Source organism: Natator depressus, chromosome 3 (genome assembly GCF_965152275.1).
Source record: "Natator depressus isolate rNatDep1 chromosome 3, rNatDep2.hap1, whole genome shotgun sequence".
Lineage (NCBI taxonomy): Eukaryota > Metazoa > Chordata > Testudines > Cheloniidae > Natator > Natator depressus.
Window position 1 is genome coordinate 157,305,091 of NC_134236.1, and position 24,644 is coordinate 157,329,734.

General features: G+C 44.4%; 1 protein-coding gene across 1 annotated transcript in view; it reads right to left on the minus strand.

The window, feature by feature from the left end:
* The window catches only part of CAPN13 (calpain 13), a 54,688-nt gene that overhangs the window by 21,890 nt on the left and 8,154 nt on the right, over nucleotides 1–24,644 (minus strand). The window contains exons 2-11 of the mRNA XM_074949143.1: nucleotides 18,635–18,704; nucleotides 17,576–17,694; nucleotides 15,883–16,016; nucleotides 14,027–14,201; nucleotides 12,068–12,142; nucleotides 8,063–8,148; nucleotides 5,909–5,983; nucleotides 4,606–4,772; nucleotides 2,846–2,991; nucleotides 2,512–2,523 (exon numbers count right to left, since the gene is read on the minus strand). Of these exons, the coding sequence (XP_074805244.1) occupies nucleotides 2,512–2,523; nucleotides 2,846–2,991; nucleotides 4,606–4,772; nucleotides 5,909–5,983; nucleotides 8,063–8,148; nucleotides 12,068–12,142; nucleotides 14,027–14,201; nucleotides 15,883–16,016; nucleotides 17,576–17,694; nucleotides 18,635–18,704 (1,059 nt within the window). The remainder of the gene's footprint in view (nucleotides 1–2,511; nucleotides 2,524–2,845; nucleotides 2,992–4,605; nucleotides 4,773–5,908; nucleotides 5,984–8,062; nucleotides 8,149–12,067; nucleotides 12,143–14,026; nucleotides 14,202–15,882; nucleotides 16,017–17,575; nucleotides 17,695–18,634; nucleotides 18,705–24,644) is intronic.

The window sequence follows — 24,644 nt, forward strand, 5'->3', positions numbered from 1 at the left end:
TGGTTATTCCAATACTTTTGCGGAGATGAAACAATAAATATAATGTAACAGCTGTTACTGTGATGACATGTAAAGATAGCGTAATAAAAATCCTTACTAAACAAATTCCCTCAAATACATTGGAGTGTATAAATTCCATTTAGAATGGCTATGCAGTGTGACACAGTTATTTATGAGCCATGCCTTTGGGAGAAAATAGTATAAATCTGCTATCTTGGGGGAGGGGGAAAGACTGTGGGCTTGTCTAGACAAGCCGTTAGAGCACAACAAGCTGGTGTGTAAATCTGCACAGCACTGGCTTGCTGTGCACTAACAATCTGCCTGGACTCTGCTACCATACACTAAAAGTTCCCTGGTGCACTTTGATCTACCCCGCTTTGAAATGGGAGTAGGTGAATGTGCACTAGGAAATGTCCAGTGTGTGATTCCATGGTCCGCATGGACAGTTAGTTACGGTGCAGGCTAGTGAGAGGTAGATTTACACCCCAGCTTGCTGCGAAATGAGTGCTTGTCCAAGCCATGTTATAGAGGACATGGAAGCTGTCTGGACTGCAAGGCAGATCCACTATTGGCGTAAGCTGAAATCAATGGAGGTGTCATTTGGCATCTGGGTCTTATTCTGAACTCCTGCTAGTGGAAAGTGGAAGTAACTCCCATTGACGTCACTGAAGGTAAAACTGGTGTGACATCAGAATCCGACCCTAAATATTTACCCAACTCTATCACATAACATGAACCCTCCGTGTCTGTCTATATGTACCCTGCACAGCACTTCCGTTATCCTGCCAACACATAACATCCATTCTGCTTCAGAGTGATGGTATGATGCGTCTCGATACACTGTGAGAGATTAATAATGATATTACTGTTCTGGGAGTGAACTTGGTGAACTTTAGTACATGCTATAGTCAGACCTAGTGCCAGCAGCTCCAATGTAAACTTCTTAGGCCCGGTCTATGTGGGAAAGTTTTTTCAGGATAACCTAAGGAGTGAATCTAAACCAATATAGTTACAGCAGTATAAACCCCAATGTAGACACACTTATTCTGGTATAAGAGTGTTCAGATGGGAGATTATATTCCAGTGTAACTAGTAAAATCTTCCTGTGTAGACAAACAGACTTACACAGTTCTGTTACTTCCCCTTGCTTATGACTTGTAGCAACCTCACGTCAGTTCTTGAGCTTCCCATTATAAGGGCCTACATTGTATCAGAATTCCGAGGTGTACCAGTATTCATGCTTGAGCTAGATTTCTGGTAAGATCTGAGCCATAGGCAAATGTCCACTGGAGACTATACTGAGACCACCAAACTCATTTCACTTGTGATTTAAGTCAAATCTGAACACAGGAGTTCCAGAAATGAATTGTGAGTGATGTAATGGAATAATGCACTGACTGGCCTCCTGATTTAAGGTTAATTTGAGGGATAGCTCAAACACCTAATATCCAGATCCTCCATGGGTATAAATTGGCACAGCTCTACTGAAAACAATGCAGCTTTGGCAATATGCACAACTGAGGGTCTCGTCCCCTGATAGGAACATTAGAAGACTTTTCAGCATTTGTGCATATGTTTGACATCTTCAGACTTAGGCCACTAAACCATCTCTTTGGACTAGGTTTCATGTTTGAAATGTCTAGATTCCCTTGACACTTGTGTTCAGATCTTGGCAGGATTAATTCCATCTTTCAGTCATCTCAGGCAGATAAATTGTGTCCTGCTCTGCGTACTGGGCCTAGTGCTCTTTTAGCTCATGCTGCTTTATTCAGTAGAACCCCCACTGAAGTCAATAGAAAAATAACAGTTTACAGGAGAATCAGGCCCACTGCAAGTAGGTCATTAAAATAAGACCTCAAAAGCCAAGGCCTTTTCTGCTCCTTCTGGATATTAAAGGTCCTCTGACACTTTTTAAAAGAGCAGAGGTTTACCCAGAAGGTCTTGGCCAAAATTCTCTGTCTCCACACCAGGATACTGTGTGGTTGTTAACTGCTCTCTCTCCCAGAGAAGGCTGCATTCAGTGATGCGTGTATATATATGTTTCTATATTTTATGCTCCTGGAATCAAAAGTGCTATATGAAAGTAAAATAAAGTTTGTTAAAGTCTGGACTTGTGACATAGCAGACAGGGAGATCTACTGTCAGTGCAGCAGGGGGAAGGAAACATTGAAAAATGTTAGTATGAGAAAAGGAAGTGTTTGCTAAAATATCAGAGTAAATGTAAAGAAAACAATACAGCAAAAGCCTGAATGTTAATGCTCATGTTGTCTGTGATAGTCATGGAGAATGCAATACAAATATATGACTATATGTACATGAGAATATATATGTGATATAGCGAAAACAATATATAAACATACACAATTATTAGAACTGATCAAATTTTTCTGATTTTTTTTTATGAAAACTTCAATTGAAAATCCAATTTCTGATGATTCCCCTCCTCTCTACCCCTATCCAGCTCTGGTAATTATTGATCAATCAAAGAAAAAGAAAAGAAAATGAACATACCTTGGGTTCAACCTGGGAGGAAGAAAGGGGAAATGCAGGTTTTAAATATAAAATAAGCATGTAGCTGATCTAAAGCTCTGTTCTCTATTCGAACACCCCTGATTAGACAAACATTTCCTTGGTACTGTTATCTAATGTCAAAGCTGACAGTTCATGCAAATCCCCCCATTTTTCATCACTCCCTCTTCCCTTATCCACACTCACACCAGCTCTGCTTTATGGCAGCTGATCATGTGTCTCTGAGGCTAGAGTTCAGCCCTTAATCTCTGTGCAGACGCAAAATACCCTCCCTCCCCCTTACAGTGTTAGTCTTTCCGCAGTGGATGCTGCTTACCCTGAAGATCAAAAATCCAGTGAACAATTTTTGTGCATCTGGCATATTATTGGCAGGTTTTCGCATCAGTGACACCACCACATTATACTTTTTCAGGTCAGGCTCCTCCACTTGGATAAAGTACTGGGGGTTCCTTGAAAATGCACCTGCTGTGAAATGATTATTAGTAGTAGTAGTAGCTGTACATAGCATTTAAAGGCCCCTGCCAAGATCAGGACCTGATTGTGCTAGCTGCTATACATACACATAGTAAGAGATGGCCTCTGCTCCAAAGAGCTTACAACTGAACCAGACAAAGACCAAGTGCAGGAGGAAGGAAGTGTTACTATCCCCAGTTTAGAGATGGTGAGCTGAGGCACAGAGAGATTAAGTAACTGGCCAGTGGTCACCCAACAAAGCCATGGCAGAGTCAGAAATTTAACCTAGATCACCTCAGTCTCAAACCCAGGGCCTTAACTACAATCCCATCCATTCTCAAGCCAGTAAGGGCGGTTTCTATTAAAACCCACGCAGACAAGGATACTCTAATGGAGAAGAGGATTGTGGCTTAGAGGTTATAGCTGCACAACCATGAAAAGGAGGAGTTCCAAATAAATTCTCCCCTTTTCCCAGAGGGCAATTGTTCACCATGAAAAATATAGGGTGTCAGTAACAATGATGCAGCTCTAAAGATAAAGGCCTTGTGGGAGACCAGTCAGACAATGGAGCCAAGGTTTTGGTTAGTGGTAAGTAGTGGCCTCAAGGAAAGAGAGCTGGGCTGATGTGCATTTTCAAGATGGACACACAAGACTGAGAAGAGAGCTCCCTCTTAATATAGAATAGACTTTAAGTATTAATAAATCACAGGGGCAAACACTTGATTGTGTTGGTTTGGGCTTCAGAGATGACAGTTTGCTGACGAGTGGCTGTATTTTGCATTATGGCATGTTCAGTCATGAACTATACTAGAAGGTTGATGGCAAAATATACGCCCATGGAAACTGGCCTCCTTCTACCCACTGCCAATAGAGTACATCCAGCCATCCGACAGCCACGCGCACTGACGTGTTCATGGACTCTTAACATAGCCCTGCCTATCAGTCCCTCATTCTGTTTTTACAGTACATTGACAAATTGTAATCAGTGTTACTAGGAGACTGAAGCCTGTCTATTGCTGAATAATGAAACAACGTTGAAGATAAAAGCAACCCTTTATTGATCACAAGCTTCTCTCATAGATTAAAATAACAACAACGAATAAGATGTGCAACAGCAAAAAAACCCCTGAAGCTCAGCACAACTGAACGATCAGGGAACAGGCAGCAAAGCTGATGGCCTCATCTACCCAACAGAGTGTCCTACTACAAGAGAGCTTTGGGATTCTAGTCAATTCATTCCACAGGTATATGTGTTCTGTAATATTATTACTTTGCAAAGCAGGCTGGCTATCTCACCACCTCAGACTCTTCAGCCCCATCCTCGCCCTGGGTCAGGCAGGCCTGATATAAGGGACAGTGAGTTTCGATCTAAGAGAGTACAGGGTTTTTAAATCTTCAGTTTTGACTCAGAGGCCAGTGATGCCTCCTCAGTTCTGCCTGTTTTGTTTGGAGTTAAGTGCGAGGGTGGAAAACATCAAGCTCAACAATTTTGAATCAATACTTTTGCAATCCAGTCATCAGAGTGGCTTCGTGTGTGTGTGTGTGTGTGTGTGTGTGTGTGTTGGTGAGAGGGAGGGGAGATAATGGGGATGGGGTAGGAGATCAGACTGGGACATTCAGTACCATTATGATAGTTGCTTCCACCTGCGGTGAGTCCTCGAGCCCATTGGTTTACATACATGGCCAGGGACCACCTTGTACCACGCTGATCTCCAAAGTCCAGAAACGATGGGGTGTTATTGCAAATACACAGCAAGGAGAATTGCTCTGTGAAAGCTTGACGTGACATCCTGGAAAAAAATGAGAAGTATGATGTTTCCGTTTAATACATCAGTTGGATACTAACGCTTACACTCGCGGAGTGGGAAAGTGGATCTGTAGCCAAGGCAGGAATGCGGTGTTGCAGGTTTCAGCTGATCGTGACAATGCCTTGTGGAAGATGTGGAGTCTCCGAGTGATCACACTTGTACTACCTAAAGCCCTGATCCTACAACTGAATCCTTGGGGGCAGAGCTCTGTGCCTATGTGGAACCCCATTAAAGTCAATAGGATCCACCTGTACACATCCTGCTCCAGGATCAGGGCCTACCATGGTGAGAAAAGCAAGCCGGGGCTATGAAGTGGTCGGTCTCCAGAAAGGAAGATGCTGGACAACCCTCCACTCTCCAGTACCCCAGGCCAGCCGCCACCCATACTGCATTCCAGCCCATGTCCACACTGCACTCTCCAGTGCCCCAGCACAGGCCCCACATTGCACGCTCCAGCACCATCCTGGTCCACATCCAAATTACATCCCAATCTGCACTCTCTCTATATATCCATGCTGCTCCCTCTGCTCTGCTACCCTCTGAGCCTGGCCACACAAGTCTGCAATGAGGGAGACTTCCCAGTGGCTAAAGAGTCTGTAAAAACTGCAGCAAAGCTATATCTGAGCCTGACCAGACACATGAAATGCTACCACCCTAGACCATTCAGGAAAATCCAAACTCTGATGACTGGAGTCCTTGCTACTGTACCCAGCTCCTCTCTGCATCCCTTTGGGTGCTAATCCTTAAGATTTTGTATTTCTTGTTTAACAGGCCACCTACCTTGTGGTGGCCAGCCTGGTCTTGTGGCGAGGGCACTGCCACAGGGAATCAGGAAACCGCAGTTCTGCTCCTGAATCTGCCACTGACCTGGTGTGTGATGTTGGGCACATCCCTTCCCCACTGTGAGCCTGTTTCCCTTCCCAGCCTTGGTCTGTCAGATTGCAAGCAGGGGCAAGGACTGTCTCTAACAATGTGTTTTTAGAGCTTTCAGTACAATGGGGCTCCAAACTGTGACTCAGAGCAGACAACAAGTTGACGCCTAAGCAAAGTGAATGAGCCATAGGCCCCTGGGTTCGAAAAGGAAAACTTGGAATATCCAAACATTAATGTGAACGTACCAGAATTCTCCATCGTCCTTATCTTCATAGAGATCTTTCTTATATTCCGCTGGAACTCGATCCCACTGGGGAGAGCTGTGAAAGGCAACAGAACAGCAATCAGCAATGAGGGGTCTGCCTTGGCCTTCATTCAGGGATTCTCAACCTTTTCCATCCCACCGTCGCGCTCCCATCTAGCTCCAGGATCTGGCCCAAGAGTGCACATGAAAAGTGATGGATTGAGAGCCTGACTGGTACCCTACATTCAGCCCCAACACAATGGTAGCATTGGCAGCACAGTGTATGTTTCCACCCGCAGCCATTGGGAAGTGGTGAAGTTCCCTCCCCCTCCTATTGACAAATTCTGTGAATTTTTTCTGTGAATTTTTCCCAGGTTTTTGTTGAAAAAAACTGAAAAATGTTCAGTTGCCAAAATACTGAAAGAAGTGGGGTGGGTTGTTTTGGTTTTTTGACAAAAATCTGAAAGATTGCTACCAAAAATAGAAAATTTTTGGTGAAAGTTTCCATTTTCCTGAAAAACCTTTTTCCATCAAAAAAACCTTCTTTTGACCAGCTCTACTTCCACCTGTAGGTTTGCCACCTGCTTCACCCCTGCCAGGGGTGGGGGACAGCTGCAGTGAGTGGAATGGTACTTCTGTCTCCATGGACTTAGCCAGTCCTTGGGCTGACTTTTAAACCAGAGAAGTAGCGGCGATGGTTCTGACTATGTGGACAGCGGTCTGCTGGGAACCAGATTGGGACTGCTACCCATTTCTCACAGGCCCACAACCAGCTATTATGTGGCAATGATTTGCAGCTACTACATTTGAATGGCCATCTAGAAGTGGAAAGTTCTGCATCCCATTTCCAGTTCCCTGCACGTACCCTTTGGTATCCGAATGTTTAGTGAACTACTGAGGCTTTACAGTGATATAACTTCGCAGTGCCCCTGCCACACAGAGACCACGTAAGCCTGTCAGTTGTGTTATTTCCAAACAGCAGTTTTATAATTAAGTGATAATTGTATTTTCTGCAGAGCATAAGATAAATAAACAGAGCATGAATCAATAATTTATTGATTTATGCAGTTTACCTTTAAGCATGCTCCACTGAAATTTCAATTATAGCAAGGATTATAGTTCACCCTTCCAAAAAGTGGGAAATAGTGTCTGAGCAGATAGCTGTTATTCCAGCCTCAAACATGTCTGCATCACCTACTACACTCCCACCGGCCCATCCAGACGTTAAGTGCCAGACTTATTTTCTCAGCGGAGAAGTTATTAGTGTTATCATTCACAGAGGGAAGAAGAATTGTTGTTATTAAACCATAATGTTGTCATGGCACCTGTACAACTCTCTAGCTAGGAGAACACCAGCTTCAGTCAGCCAAACTGGATTCCCCACTTGATACCTATGTGCAACAAAGTCATCACAGTGTTTCCTCTGGATCATTCTCTTGCATTTGGAGGGGAGGGTGAATCCCCAGTGGAGCAACCAGGATGTCTGGCCTGCAAAACCCATTAATCCCTTGAGATCCACACTGGTCCTAGAAGATCCATTCAAGACAAGGGCTATGTGAATGGAAGCTCCATGCCTCTGCACTACCTCCAGGCCCCACCCCCGGTTTGGCTTGCAAGCATCCATCCATCCATCAGATCAGTGCTATCATGGCCACTCCCCCTGCAGGCTACTCTCCCTCCAGATTTGACATCCTGGACGCGGAAAGCAGCCCATTTAAAACTGCAGCAGGAGCATTCTGCACTGACATCCTTAGAAAGTTCAGCAGCACACAAGCTGCACAGTATATTGGATGCCTATGGAGCATTAAACAGCAGAAAATTGCATAAGGGCATGTCCAGAACCTGTATTAGGTGAAAACAGCAGCTATCCAATCTGAGATTTACCTGTAGTTATCCACTGTGCAAACTGTTAGCTGAGAGAAAGAGGGATGTCTGAACTAGACCCAGTCAGGAGTAAGTATAAAAATAACATTGCATGTATGTTTTCAATCCCAAATTGGGCTCTTTTGGGAGGTATTTGCAGATGGAAAAAGGGCTTAAAGCAGATTAATTTAGAGTTGCCTACTCCATTGTAGTCAGCCCTGGATATAGCCTCCTTGCAGTAAACCCACAAAAGCTTCACCCTTCTTATGAGATCAAATATTTAAAACCGTACCCATCACTCCAAGGCCCTCTCCATTCCCCATGACCCCAAGGATTCCAAACTCTGATTATATCTTCCCAGCCATTCTTGTATGGTATCTGTAAAGGAAAAGAATAAAAAGCCAACTGTAGTCACAGCCTTCTGTGATCAGGATATACAGTAATACAAATGCATCTTTCTTAATATACCTTTGAGGACTCATTTAACTCCTGCCCTCATTTGGCTGCAGCTAAAAATCAACGTCTCTTTGCTACATGGTATTAGAAACAAAGCATCAGAGAACACTGCACCCATTTTTCCTTTGCATCGTGAGCAGAGGGCTGACCCAGTCAGAAGCACTGACTGCCTTGCCACATCACATGACTGTCATATGCCCAGGAAAGTGCGACTGTCAGCAAAGCCAATGACTTCGTAGTACAAGGCCACGCACGACTAAAATGTATCTATATGGAGTGGAGAAGATGCACTGCAGCATAATCCTAAGAACAAGGGACTGGTTTCCCAGTCGGTCAGGCTATTTATGGTATTTCTAAGATGCCTGTCATCCGGGAATCCAATCCCTGACTCCTGGCTTCTGTTCCCAGCTTGGTGTTTCCCGTTAAGGCGGTGAGCTTCTGTGTTCTGCACAAGTTGGAGCATCTGGACTTGAGTCTCTTCTTGCTTTCTCTAGTGTAACTGAGGAGTAACTCCACCAAAGTTGGCAGGGGGTGGGGTAAACTGGTGTAACTGACAGGAGAACCAGACCTTCTGTGTGGCTTCCAATTCTTGTTCAAATACAGAGAGTCTTGGAAGTAATGAAGGCCTGGCTCACTGTGACTAGAACCCCTTCCAAGGCAAAGAGGCATCATTTTCTGGTAGGCGTCAAAGTGCTTTCCAAACACAAAACCTCCCAAACCCCACCCTCCCCCATGAGGTAAGCAAGTATTATTTTCCACCTTGCATAAAAGGGAAACAGAGGCAACAGGAAGTTAAATGACTTGTCTGTGCTCACACAGGAAGTCAGGGATAGAGCTGAGACTAAAAGCCCAAGTTTCCTGACTCTCAGGCCTGTGCTCTAGTCAGCAGCCATGCCGGGACAGCTCCTCCATCGGTGTAAATCTTCACAGCTCCATTTACTTCAGTGGAGCTAGACCAACTGAGACTCTCACCCTCTCTCTCTCTCTCTCTCTCCATCAAGTGGTCATCAGCAGCACGCTCTCATGCTTCCCCAGCTTCACCTCTACCCGCTCCTCTCCCCCACAGGGCCCGGGGTCATAGCAATCCACCTTTACCCTGGGGCTCACCCTGGAGCCCAGCAACCCCTTGCCTAGATCAGCCCAAGGGATCACTGCGGAGGGAGTCACAAGGGAGGGAGTGACTGGAGCTAGGAATCAAAGCTAGGGCTTTGGCAGTTCAAAGCTGTTAGGACAGCAGGACCAAACGCCCTTCCTGAAGCATGCAGACTCTACTGTGTGTGTTTAAAGGGGTCAAACTTGAAAAAATTTAGACCAAAAGAAAAAAGAAGGCAAATATAGGACACAATCCCTTTTGCCAAGTGCTTTGAGATCCTGGGATAAAAGCTCTTGTATCATGTAACTTGTGTCCCTCTGTGAATGAGACTTTTCAGTCACTGCTGACGGCCACGCCCCAAGAATTAGTCCAGGTCACTGTCTGGCTGTAGTAAGTAATTTGCTTTTCTGGATTATTTTGTTGTGCCAGATTGGTCCATATCCCTTCTAAGTCAATATTAATATTTGGTCAGGGGCGGTTGTGTGTAGGAAGGATAAGCCTAAAAAGATGGAGAAAGTAATTTCTTTATCCAGCATGAAACTCTTGACTTTAGGCCACAGTTTGATGCCAGAAGAAGTTTGCTCTTGGATCTGTGAAGTGCAAGCTACATCCCTTGATTACAGAAGATGAAGATGCTACAGCCTCACCCTTGATGGGATTTTATAACCCTTTGTCCCAATTCTTAAAAAAAAAAAAAAATCAACATTTCAAAAAAAACTTAATGGAACAGAAATTGTGAGAAATGTTGATTCACAAGTGTTGAAATCTTTAATTTTGACATTTCAGATTGAAACAAAACATTTTGACATTCCCCAAATCTATATTTTGTTTCAGTTTGTTGAACTGACCCGAAATGCTTCATTTCAAGCCAGTTCAATATTAAACTACATTTTCCCATTATGGCACATTGCCTCCAAGGAGCTGTACTTTGGGTTACCGTATGTATCAGGCTCCCTGGCTAGACTACATCTCCCATGATGTACTCTGAGACATGTGACTCCCATGATGCACCACACAGAGTTTGGTCAGCGAGAAATCTGTATTGCATTATGGGAGATGTAGTCCTGCAGGGAGTTCAGCCCATAAAGAAGAATGTGGGGCCCAAACTACAACTCCCATAAGACAATGCGCTGACAGGAAAATACAGCTTTGTTTTATTAAACTGATTCTAAACATTTTAGATCAGTTCAACAAAATGAAGTATTCTGATTCAGGTAAAACTCAGAGAGAAAAAAATCAAGATTTCTGTAGCAAAATTGAGATTTTTCCCACAGAAAATTTTGGTGGTGCAGAAACTGCATTTTCCATCTGGAAATTCCTAACCAGCTCTACTACCAGGCCCCCTAACAAACAGAGAGGAACTTTTGCCCCTTCAACAGCTGAATTTCCTCCAAAGTCCCCGACAGTGGCAGCCTTGCCATTCTGTCATATCCTAATCACAGGCATTCCCTTTCCTGAAAGCCATGCATACATCTCACATGTCCCACCCATTATCACATTTTCATTCTCCACCTATCCACTCCCACTCCTCACCCCTACAATTTAGCAGAGTGGAATGGACAAACCATCAGTATAAAGTAGGCTTCTTTTCAAACCTTTCATGTTGTGGCAGCTATCACCAAGATCACATAGGTCTTGACCATAAAAGCCCCTGTCTGCTGCACAGCAAGGAGCTTAAGCTCTTTTGCACCTTAGTGCAAATGCACATGGCGGCAACATGTGACTGCTAAAAGGCTTAATTATGAGGTGCAGTCCACTGACTGGTAGCAGCCCTCTGCACATGTGCTTCCTTACTGAGGCTGGGTGTAGGTGTAGAATGGGCATGGCTGAGGAGACATGGGCTTAAGTTCCATCCTTACCATGCCAATCTGTTTTTGAGCTACATGCTCCCCTCCTAGGCCTGACTCCTGCAACTCATGAGGAGTAACTTGATAGTCTTACAGCGGTGCTCTCTTTAATGAAGATCAGGTCCCCTGTGTTCTAACCTGGTCATCACTTTTTACCTTGTAACAGTCTGCACCTGCTCTGGGTTCCAGCCCTTAGGGCCAGATTTTCAAAGGTATACAGGTGTCTACAGATGCAAGTAGGCACCTAATAGGATTTTCAAAAGTGCCCAGGGACCAAACTCCCAAAGGTATTTTAAATACCTTTAAAAATCTAGCCCTTAGTGCCTCTCCCTCCTGACCTTCCTCTAACCTCTGATTGAGTGGAACCTTACAACATAATGCACCATAATTTCCCTTAATTTGATTACCTCTGCTATCCCATCAATAGTTTATAGCCAGGAATTACATTAACTCATGGACTGAACATACAAGAGTCTCCATGCATTTAATTTGGTTTTGTCTCTTGAAAACCCTGAAGGTTTGCTTAAGGTCTTGCATTTTTGGAACCAGTTACCCTTGGCAGTGTCACTGGCTGTGGGCAACTGAAGCCAGGAATGTTAACACTGGTCTCTACTCTCCATCACTTTGGTACGTTGCTTGAAAACAGAGAGCTAGCCACATTCCCTTTATTCCACACACAATCCTAAAAGGCAGAAATTTGGGGCTCGGTGCAGGAATTACAGGTGAAATTCAATTGCCTCTGTTATGCAGGTGGTCAGACTAGATGATTGTAAGGATCCCTTCTGATCTTAACATCTCTGAAAGCAACTGTGAGTGGAGCAGCAGTCAGTATGCTAATCAGGAGACAGCCATGGAATACTACAGAAAGAATGATAAGTAGGGAAAAGGTCTCAGTTCTTACTTCTGTAGCCCCAGTCACAGTATAGGCATGGCCTTTTATGAGTCCATTCTTCAACTCCACGTTACCAACTGATTGCTGAGGAGAGAAAGCACAGCCATGAGCTCCCTGAAAGACTTGCAAACATACGTTTGTTTGCCCCCCAAACTGCTATTTGGTTAGTTTGAGAAAAGAGAAAAACGGCGCTGACTTCACTTAAAACACTACAGCTGAGCTGCGAAGTGCCTGGTGTTTGTTTCCCCTGGTGGCCTGACGCAAATCCAACCAAGTTAATGGAGCTACAAAGGCATCACACTTCTGAAAAGCCCATAAGGATCCAGTGTTGGAGTAGCTTCCACAGCAGGTGCAGTTGTGACAACACCTGGGGTGGGTCATTGGTAGGAACTGACCTAAGCACCAGTCTCTAGTGTAACGCTGACAGACCCCGGTCGTCAGTGGGCAGGATTGAATCTGGGGCCTCTGGAGCTTAGTGCATGAGTCTCTACCACATAAACCAAAAGCCAACTGGCTGTTAGCTAAGGCTGTAGAGCAAATTCAATAATCTCTCTCTCTTTTTAGGTTTCAGAGTAGCAGCCGTGTTAGTCTGTATCCGCAAAAAGAAAAGGAGTACTTGTGGCACCTTAGAGACTAACAAATTTATTTGAGCATAAGCTTTCGCCACAAGAACTCCTTTTCTCTCTTTTTAAGTGGTCTCGGTGCCCCTAGATGGGACAGAACACCACAGACAGAAGGTGTGTGGGTGACATACTTCCCTTAGCTGAGGAAGTGCGTCCCGAGCTTCGGAGACTTCCCAGTTGAAATCCTGGACGAGCCCCCACTTGTAACGCCAACAGACCCCAGTTGCCTGCGGGCGGGATTGAACCGCGGACCTCTGGAGCTTAGAGCATGAGCCTGTACCACATAAGCTAAAAGCCAGCTGGCTGTTAGCTCAGGCTGTAGAGCAAACTCATCTCTCTTCCTCTCCCTCTCTCCCACTAGATGGGACAGAACACCACACCCAGAAGGTGTGTGGGTTACACTAGCACCTGAACTAAAGGGGTAATTCAGTTAGTGGGTAGCAGCAGTTGGCAGCTATCATTTAGCGAACCAAACACTAGAGGTGGCATGACACACATTTTGCCAGTGCACTGCACAGTCTATATAAATCCATGGAAGTCTCTTTGCAGCACACCAGCGGACAACATGAGTGTTTTTATGATGGCCCCTATCAACCCAGCAGCGTCCCATAAAGCAGTGTTATATCTTTCCCTGTATTCAGAAGTGTGTTTTCAGCCTACAAGGAGCCTGCCTTATTCAAATGCAAACCTGTAATTCTACCAACTGAACTAGCAGCCAATACCCAATAGCTGTCAGCAGCAAACATAGTGGGTGTCTTCTCCAAAGACCTCCTTTTGGTCTTCCTGCCCTAGAAACTGATCATCTCAAATTCTGGTCCTGAAGTCATAAGGCCAGGTTCCATGCTGGTGCCAGGGAGTACAGTTCCATTCCAGCGCACTAGGCCCATTACATCTGAGGCTCCGATCAGGAGCTATCAAAAAACAGTTATGGAACCAAGCACCTTTGAGTCAGAAAACTTCCTTTGGGCTTCGTCATCCGCTTTCTATCCAAGTAGCTCAGCCCTTGATTTCTGGCATCATTGCTGATTAGCCCTGTCAAGAGGTCATCCCTTCCACAATGGTGGAGTCCAGGCCAGGATTTAGTGAGAGACTCTTTGGTGATGCTGGGTAGCATAGTCAGTCTGAGAGCTAGGGAAACTTCTGGCCAGCAACCCCAATAATAAAAAAAAAACCCTCTTTATATTCAATACAGCTAAGCTTTATTTCTTCTCTACCACTAGGGACACTACAAGGCCCCTCAGCGAGTATCTGTTGTACAGCGGTAGATATGGATTCCTGGTTTCTTCAAAAAAAAAAAAGTAATATAAATATGGTAAAAGCAAGAAGACCTGTCCCTCCTGCTTACCCCTCCTGGTGTGGTACATCCCATCAGGCATTGTGATTTGGCAGCTGCTTTTGCTATCTCCTGCAGATCAGAAGGAGGTTTCTGTAAAAGAAACTGCACTTGGACTCCACCTGTCAAGTCTACTAGCGCATCGGAAATGTAACCCCAATGCAAATTCTGATAGGAGCCTCGCAACCTGGGAAAAAAAAGAAAAGAAAAAAGAAAAAGGGAAATGGATTTGTTTCTATGATCCACCCAAGTAAGCAATGCATAGAGGAAATTAACTCAATGGATGCACATTTAATACTCTCTGTCGTGCATAAACATATTATGAATGTACTACGTGTCATGAGCTGGGGTTGAAATGCACATGCAGACACAGTGGTAACCCCTAGACTGAATCTGGTCCCTTCAGCACCGGAAGTAGAAACCTCTATCACTTGAGCTAAAGAGGGGTCCCTCTAGCTTTCAGAATCTATGAGGTTGTCTAGACATTGGGATCAGTCAGTGGAGGGAGGCATGATCAAATGTGTGTGCGCGCATGCACATAGACACACACTTGGCTGGTGTGTAACACACAAACAAAGAAGGAAACACACAGAGTGCCAGCATGCACCATTTCAATCCCACTTACGCTCTAAGAAGTGGACTGAGACCATCACTGGTTATGCATCAGCAAGTGACGAGCCATCTGATAGTAACAATGTTTGAGCACTAGGGTTCTCACAAGGCCATGTTGCAAGCAGGATCTATGTTTTCTTATCTTGTGCTTTCATTGCAACGGCAAAAAATCTCAAGTTAGACTGTACTGTAGTTAGAGCATGAATATACACATCATTATAAACCACAGTGTACAGTCAATTTCATAAACTGGAGAATCAGAAAATGAAATCCAAGGCTAATTGTATTTTGGACCAATGTCCTTGATGAAAGGAATTTGCCATGTGCGCTGGGGAAAACGTCTCAATAGGAATTGCATAAACAGCAACTCTTGCAATTTCAATTGAACAGAGGTTCAGTTTGCTCTGTAATTAAAATCTCACACTGTGAAGTAGTACCTACTTTGGAGTCAACTTTTATCAAATACATCGTGGCAAAATTCTCCACTTCTGTGTCTCCCAGTTATCATTTTACCATTTGCTTATTCCTTGCTGAATTCATTAAACCACCCAGTATGTGCTTAATGCACTCCCTGTATTATATAGGTAATACACTGACTTAATTTATGTCATAACTCCTACTTGCAGGTCGCAGTGAGTATAACAACCTGCTACTTACTCACAGCTGAGGTGTTCTTCTTTAACTTAAGTAATACAGGACTTTGCTTTTGATGCTGAGAGTCCAAGGTTCAATCCCCACTGATGACTGTAGTTTTATTCATTATTAGTATTAAGGTAGCAGCTAGAAGCCTCAATTGAGACGGGGGGGCCCTTTCTGTGCAAACACTGAATGAGAGACAATCCATGTCCTAAGTAGCTTACAGTCTAAATAGACAAAATGTGGGAGGGAAAACAGAGGTGAAGTGACTTCTCCAAGGCTAAACAGCAGATTGGTAGCTGGCCCAGAAATAGAACTCAGGTCTTCTGAGTCCCATACCAATGTCCTATCCACCGGACCACACTGCCTCTCAGAAAGAAAAGTGTGTAAGAGAACCAGGGAACTTTAAATCTTCAGTTTAAAATCTACAGTCTTTAGCCTGTAGTATCTGCAAGTATGTCCAGCCACAGTTCATTACATATCCAGTGCTCAGAATATTGTCCATGGTCCTGAACAACACTACACAGGGTACTTTGTCCAAAGCAGCTGGCACAACGTATAGCCACACAAGCATAAGACTCAGCAATGGCAGGAAAGACAGACTTGGCGGGTATATTTACTTGGCATATGCTTTTTCTAGCAGGGATGGCCAGAATTCATTTCTGCTGCGAGGTTGAACAGACAGGTATCTCTCATTGAGAAAAGGCAGCCGGTCGTCTATCACCACATCCACCCAGTCTCCAAAATGCCAGAACTGGAAAAACAAAAGAAAAAAAAAACTATTGTAAGAATAAATAGTGCTGCCAAATGACAGTCTCCAGAAATAGCCCAAGAGTGAATGTAAACCATGAATATAAGTAACTTCTTTGCTCTCTCTCATAGGCTATTTTGTACTTTTGCTGTGTACTGTTAAATAGGTGCTGACTTTCATTTCAGAGGTGGCTACATTTCTGGACACAAAGTGCTCTGGAATTACATGGGATGAAAAGTACATGTAGATGAGTAAGTATTACCATGACTGGACTAAGGCAGATGTTTCAAAAAGGGCAGAAAACTAAGTGTCCAAACAAAGTGGTATGCCTCGCTACTCAGCTCAACATGGAGCTTCTCTTGGTACATCTCGGGGCCAGAGACGCCCTTCACCAAGAGCTAGTCTTTGGATAGTCCATTCCCTCTCTTTCCTGTGTCTGAAACCTCTCTAGATCTAGATCTTTCTAAACTGTGACATGGGTTGTATTGGACAGGCAGAACACAGTTGGGGCTATTATCCATCAGCTTGACAAATGAAAAGGAGGCAATTGGCCACTTCAACAGCTGGACAGACAGGTGTTCTTCTGACTGATCCAGCTGGCGAGTGATCAATGGGGGATGAACTAACGGAACTGTTGCTAGAGTCATTAGCAAACTAATGTAGTGCAGCAGGGCTTTGATATCATAACTGGACAAATCCATACCTGTTGTAATGCTAAGGACTTCCGTGCTGTTATGCCAGGGATAAATTTGTCCCAGTATGGCTATATTTCCATGGCTCAGTGAGCAAAAATTACAGGGATGCATTGTTCCGTTTAAACAGTATTGCTATTTGCCGTGGGTACCCTCAGTGGCAAACTAGTTTGGGGTTCTAAATGCAAAGCAGGTTTGATCTTTCTCCCTAGTCTTTCTCCACGCAAATCTTTCATTTAGTTTAGGTTGAAGATAGATGAGGAGTAGTGTTTTAGATTTTGCAAAAGTAAAACCAGGCTTGGTATTACTCGGCGCAATGGAACATAAGGAATAGCAAGAACATTCTAGTACGAAGATCTGTTACTCTGTGGGAATAGTCTCGCAAGAGAAACGGTGTACGCTCCTTTGCTAGCACCATCTTTTTTGAAGCTAGACAAAGTAAAAGAGAATGCACTTGAAAACAGTTTTGCATTGGGTATGGGGAAAGGACAAGATGATCTAATGGTTCTTTCCATCTTTAGTTTCTGGGACTTTGTGATACTCCGGTGATACCCTCTTATGCTAACTCCTCTAAGGACAGATCATACGATATTTGCCCTTCACCAGTGGTGAGCTGGAGCCAGTTCGCACCGGTTTGCTAGAACCGGTTGTTAAATTTAGAAGCCCTTTTGGAACCGGTTGTTCCACGAGGGACATCCGGTTCTAAAAGGGCTTCTAAATTTAACCGGCCAAAAGTGATGCCTTAGGCACCGACTCCACGGGTGCTCCGCAAAATTCAGGGGTGCTTGGATCTGGGGTTGTAGTTCAGAACCATCCGAACTCTCCACCCAAACAAGGTGGAGCAAAATCACTACAGCACATAGTACATACCCGGAAATGAAAAATCCCAGCATAATTCTCTTTGAATCCTTGGTCCTTTGGCATAACATTTTCCAGAAATTGCCTCTGTAATGTCAAAGATCCCAGGGCAGCCAGAACCCAGCAATCACCTTCAGGGAGACAAGTAACAAACCAGATGCAATTACACGTATTGCCTCATGATCTCCTTCTGCTTTGCCAGGGTCTGTATCTTTCTTACACTTTTCTTTAGGAAACAGGGTTACTGCAGAAGGACTGGGAGAACCAGTTTGGATAAAATAAAAATGTGGGCAGACTGTCGAGACTCAGACACACTTGGCCTCAGGGCCTCCATCCACCCATTCAGGTCGGTTTCTATACTGCACCCATCTCTATCATATCTGACTGCCATGAAGGAAGAGGGAGCCAAAGGCCCTGTGCGGAGGCACTTAGGCATCATACAGAAGCTCCTTCCCTTTGTGGGTATTCTAGTTCTACAGGATAGGAAGTGGTGCAGGCAACTGCCAGACCCTGAGTTGGATGAGCCATTTGATGACAGTGCAGTTTCTTCAAGAGGAAGACTCTTGTTACTCTCAAAAGGAAACATGATTGGGGGGTGGCCGGGAAGGGATGGAGCTACAGCAGGACAGAGACAGGTACCTGGATCAGAAAAGCTGGTCAGTCGTGACAATAAAAAGAGAAGAGTGTGGAAAAGAAAAGCTGAGAGTCACCAGAAAAGGACTTCAGGGTCACGAGGCCAAATCCAACTCTGATAAAAGATGGCACACAATGGGAGTTGTACCCACTTTACATAAGGGTTGAATTTGACCCATAGAACTTCATTTTCTATCTGGTCTGGGTCTACCCTTCTGCACCCATTCTTCTGCAGGATGATGGGAGCCAGTGAGACATCAAAGTGCCTTGGCCCAAAGGCGCTGTAAAAGACAATGGTATTTAATATCTGGGATGGATTCTCTGTGGATTTGTGAGTGTGTGCACTAAACCAAACCAAGCTCTCAGACAGCAGCAAAGGAAAGGACTACGGTCTACAGCTCAGGCTGGCTACCCCCTGAAACAGAACTTTGATCTTACCTATTTCTCCTTGAACGATATCAAATCTGCTAACATCATCCACAATTAAATGGGGATTTTTCTCGATCATCTGAAAAAGAGGGAAAGCAAAGTCCATTGTGAGTATCCAACACTTACCAGCAGTGCATCCTACACAGCTATAGAGCCTCTCTTACGTCACTTTCAACTGATTCCCTATGAGGTCATTATGTGCTACCTCACCATAGTGGTGTTTTATGTATTTGAAATTCATGACTGTTTAAAAGCAGTGATGGGAGAACTGCAAAACCTGTGCTGCTTCACACAGGCATCCAAAAGTTCAGATGCTTCTCAGAGGTATAGTCCAGATGAACGATGTAGTGCTAGTATAGTACTTTGCAAAGAGAAAGCACTATACAAATGCTAAGTATTGTTATTTTTATTATCATCCTCCAAGCCTCCTGGCCAGAAATCAGCTCGCTGCACCCACAGTGCCCCCTGGAGACTGAGAAAAGGACCTTGAAGCTCTCCACATGCAGACGGAAATGAGAGACTCAGGCTTTTCTTCCCTAAACCATGCTGCCTCTCACAAGGGAGGAAGAATTATGGTCTCCCTGGTCTGACATCCACAGCCATTCTGCCTTCTACTGGAAGTGGGGGAAGACTTTCTATTTAAATCACGACTTGAGGACTCCAGTAACTCAGGCAGTGGTTAGGGGTCTATTACAGAAGTGGGTGGGTGAGGTTCTGTGGCCTGCGATGTGCAGGAGTTCAGACTAGATGATCATGATGGTCCCTTCTGGCCTTAGAGTCTGCGAGGTTCTTTAACGCCTTCATCACCATGACATCTGGACACTGAGCAGCTCCAACAAATCATGCTGTTTCCTTGAGTTGGGGAGTGGATGCCCATCCTTTGGAGAAGGAGAACTTTACATCTTCCAATCTAGTAATCAAAAGGTAGGGGGGACTTGGGATCAGTCCAAGGGAAAAGGGACTTGGGCCTGGGGGTGTCTTTCTGTAGATAGGGCCTCAGAAAGCTCAGATCATTGGCTAGGCATCCAGATTTCTATAGGCTTTTCCAGACTAAACCTCTGAGCCTTTTGTTATTCACACATCTCTAATTTAGATCTGGCTGGGCTGTTTTGCATCATTTCTGTTAATGAAGCTATGGACACAGGGCTTATTTTCTGTGGACCAAATTCCAAAGTCCTTACTGTTGATTTTTCACTCAAGCCTTACTCAGGCAGAAGCTTCCCTGAATTCAATAAGAGTTCTGTCTGGATGATTAAAGAGCAAAAGCCTCTAAATTCAACCCTGCATGCCTAATTTTTTAAAAATGTTGTATAAGTCCAAAATCAAAGCTTGGTGCAAGACAAGGGGGCATGGAATCACCATTGCTTTTCATCATGTTTTTAAACTAGACATTAAGAATGTTAGACAAATAGACACTGGATAAGCTAGAGTTAAGATTCTTAGCTTATGCAGATAACATCGTACAACTGTCAGCCACATTTGAATTAATGAGGATACTCTTTGCTACCTTGGAAGACTGAAATGCAGTCGACTTGCACTGACAGTAAATGCTAAGAAGACAAAGTGGTTACAAGTTGAAAAAGGGACAATCCATAAAGTGTTGAAATGAAGCAATGGTGAAGTCGTAGAACAAGTAAAATCTTATGTGTACCTAGGAAGTTCAATCAGTGGGGACGGTCCATCAAGGATGAGGTTAAGAGGAGATGTCCCTTAACTACAAGGGCTGCACAGAAACTGACAAAATCATGGACTGATAAAAACATTCCATTTGGTACCAAAGTGAAAATTTATCAAACCCAGTGTACTAACAGTATTACTCTATGAATTGGAACCAGCTGCATTAAATGAAAGAGACATCAGACAGCTGGAGGCTGTAGAGATGAGAGGCCGTTTTTGAACTACTGAAGGTATAAAGGGGAATGATTTTAAGACAAAGTTATAAGGCGAGTTGGATGTGAAACGAGGGTACAGAATTGGCTACAATCGAAAAGATTATGATAGTGGGGCCCTGCAGAAGACAAGCAGATGACAGGATGCCTAGGAAAATAATGCAAACACAATTGAAGTCAGTCTGACCATGAGACTGACCATTGATTAGATGACGGGATATCATATGCAGGGACATGACCAGGCTGGGCTTACTGGAGGAACAAACCATGGACAGCAGTGAATGGCAATGCTGTACCACTCCCTGTGTCTGTAAAAATACTTTGGGATTAAAGAGCTAATTGCATGGGATTTAGTATTTATAGTAGGAAAATGCTCATTTAAATATCTCTCTGGGTCTTCAGTACGAGTGACCCTTGTAATATCTGCCGGCTGAGTCAAATATTTTACACCTCTTGTGACCTGTTGTTTGCTTAGGCATGTTCATTTGCCTCTGCATTTAGGACTGAACACCATTTCAGAACAGACTGTCTGTTTTGAAATGGTGTTTAATCCTAAATGCAGAAGCAAATGAACATGCCTAAGCAAACAAGACACAAGAGGTGTAAAATATTTGACAGCTGGGGTAAGAAAAATAGTTTAGCAGCTCTTCTTTAAGCTGGGGCGGGTGCTCCCTCCCACCCACTTGATTTGACAACCCTCTGCACAAACCGGAGACTAGCAGCTGATGTGACTCATGTGGCTGGGTGAGTTGAACTCCAGGAGATGTGTCAGCTTCCTGAAACGTTTTCATGGTGACTGAAACCACCCAGTAGCCCACTAAAAGTTTATCAAACTTGTGGTACAAAGCAGCTCTTCCCAAGCAATGAATGGTGCATGGCACCAGTACTGGTGATTCAAGCTCTTGTGGATAATCCCCCAGGCTCTCCTAATAGCGAGACTCTCTGCAGAGTCACAGAACACTGTGGGGGCCCTCCCCGCATTCAAGAGCATGTGCATTAGTCCGCTGGCTGGGTGTCACAAGACCTGGGCTCTATTCCCAGCTCTGCTATTAGCCTGCTGTGTGACCTTGGGCAAATCTCATTTCTTTCCCCCTCCATCTCCCCTCCCGCTCTTTGTCTATCTGCATTGTAAGCTGTTCACGGAAGGGACTGTCTCTCTGAGTACGTGTTTGCATAGCGCCTAGCACAATGGGGCCCCAGTGCTCTACTGGGAGACCAAGAACCATAATTAAAAATAACCATAAGTTATAACCATTGTATTGTTTCCCCCTTCCCCATTTTTGCCATGAGGGGCCGTGGCGTGGCGGCATAATCCTAATTGTGGAGTCTAGGCAGCTTTGGGATTTGTTACAGATCATTGCTTGTACACCACATACAAGCAAGTGAAATAAACAGGTATAGATATGGGTATGAAACTGCTGGAAAGCCTTTTCTTTGGTTCCAATGAAATGGACTGAGTGTTGTTCGAGAGTACAGTAGCAGAGCTTACACTAACACTGGAGCCAGAAAGCCCACGAGAAGACTAGAGATGATATGGGCACGTTATGGAGATTCACTCTGAAACTGACCCACTGGATTTAGCAGCAGATTTCAGTGCAGCCCACTGAGATGTCAGAATACTTGGTTCTCAAGTGAGAATTCAGCTGACTTATTAGGGATGCTTCTCGCTCAGAGACAACCAGTAATTCTCTATCCAAACAAAGACACTGTACGAAAACAGCCCAACCTACATGCCTTAGTCATGTTTGTAAATGGGTTAGTAAATGTCGCACAAAATAAACAAAAGCAAAAAAAATACTCTAAAAATAAAACCCACCCAACACTGATTCAGCTTTAACTCCAATTTGGTGTGCTCTCTAGGAATCTAACTTAGAATATTGCATAAACAGAAGGGATCACTTCTTCCAGGGTGCTTGAGTTACAGTATATGTCCTCACCTCCCTTCACAGTTATGGTGTTACACCTACCGGTGCATGGTGTAGGAGAGGGAGGATGGTCTAGTGGTTAGGGTACGACCCAGGGACTCAGAAACCTGGATTCAATTCTCTGTTCTGCCACAGACTTCCTTGGACAGGTCTCCTTGTTCAAGTCACTTAGTCTCTTTGTGCATGAGTACCCCATCTGTAAAGTGGGGAATCAGCACTCCCCAGAGGGAGTCAGGAAAATAAATGCATGAACGATTGTGAGGCTCTCAAACAATATGTTAATAAAGGGCTTATAAGTACCATAGATGGGTGGGGTACGGATTTTGTGCTGTTCTCATAGGTGTTTTAGAAAAGCTACATGCAGGAGGAAGGGAAGACTGAATAGAGAAGTAGAGAGGCCTCTGGTGCATTAGCTTTGCAAGCTCAGGTTAGTGAGAATCTATCACAGCAGCAAAGCAGGTGCTCATAATGGACCTCGGAGAGGAAACTGATGCTTCCCTTTGGAATAATAGCAGCCTCTTTCAGCTCGCATCTGTGTCCCCAGAGGTCAAAACCTGAGAGTGAGGTTGTGATGACAGAGTTAGCAATTCCGAGTAAAGCCAGAGTGGAGCTTTCTTGGGGGCTAAAGTGAAACTGACAGTATCAGAAAGATTATTGCAAAATGTGGCAAGGCACACAATCATTTCCAAGCAAACCACACAGACGTCACAATCCACCAGCACAAGAAATGCTGAAGCTACACAGATATTTTTAAAGACAGTGATGATGAGTGTATGTAACTAGGATGAGTGGTTGGTTGACTGTTGAAATAGGGATGTAGGGAGGTTTGGATCCACTCATCAACAGTAACTCCATTCATACTTCTTGTGGTACTTGCACTCATAGTGTTCACCCTCTGCTCCTTATCTTTGCACTCCACCTGAGTTTTATATTGACTCCCAAAGTCCTCAGTCCAGATAAATTCAGGGTCTGCAGAGCAGCTGCTCCTCCTATCTGGATTTTAGAGGCTAAACTGGGTATCTCCTTCCATCTCCTCATGTGCAGCTGTAACTACATTATTATGATGCTAAGCCAGATGGGAACAAGAAAATAACTCCAGAGACAAACACCATGCAAATGATCACTAGTGGTGCAAAGAGAGGAACACAGATCTATCTCCTATGCAAATACATCCAAAGGATGCTGTGGAAGAGTTGTGAAAAGGGTCATTCCTCAACTCTTCCAGAATACTTTAGACTCCCCTAAGACCAGTATGCCCTTTCCTTTGTTTACTGTTACATCTTTCCCTTCTATTTCCAACTCAACTTCCCATCAACCTGCACTTAGGACTGAAGAATCCCATGCACTGCTACAGGCTGGGGACCAACTGGCTATGCGGCAGTTCTGCAGAAAAGGACCTGGGGATTATAGTGGATGAGAAGCTGGATATGAGTCAACACTGTGCCCTTGTTGCCAAGAAGGTGAACGGCATATTGGGCTGCTTTAGTAGGAGCATTGCCAGCAGATTGAGGGAAGTGATTATTCCCCTCTATTCAACACTGGTGAGGCCACATCTGGAGTATTGCATCCAGTTTTGGGCCCCCCACTACAGAAAGGATATGGACAAATTGGAGAGAGTCCAGTGGAGGGCAATGAAAATTATTAGGGGGCTGGGGCACATGATTTATGAGGAGAGGCTCAGGGAACTGGTCTTGTTTAGTCTGCAGCAGAGAAGAGTGAGGGGGGATATGATAGCAGCCTTCAACTACCTGAAAGGGGGTTCCAAAGAGGATGGAGCTAGGCTGTTCTCAATGGTGGCAGATGACAGAACAAGGACCAATGGTCTCAAATTGTAGTGGGGGAGGTCTAGGTTGGACATTAGGAAAAACTATTTCACTAGGAGGGTGGTGAAGCACTGGAATCGGTTACCTAGGGAGGTGGTGGAATCTCCATCCTTACAGGTTTTTAAGGCCCGGCTTGACAATGCCCTGGCTGGGATGATTTATTTGGGGTTGATCCTGCTTTGAGCAAGGGATTGGACTAGATGACTTCCTGAGGTCTCTTCCATCCCTAATCTTCTATGGTTCTATGAACCTCTGTTGTTGTTCTTCATTGCGCTGCTGGGTCAAGGGCTTGAGCCAAAGTCCTTTGGAGTCATTGTATTGATGGAAGGCCAAATTCTCCTCTTAGCTACAAGGATGTTAATCCAGAGTAAGATCATTGCCT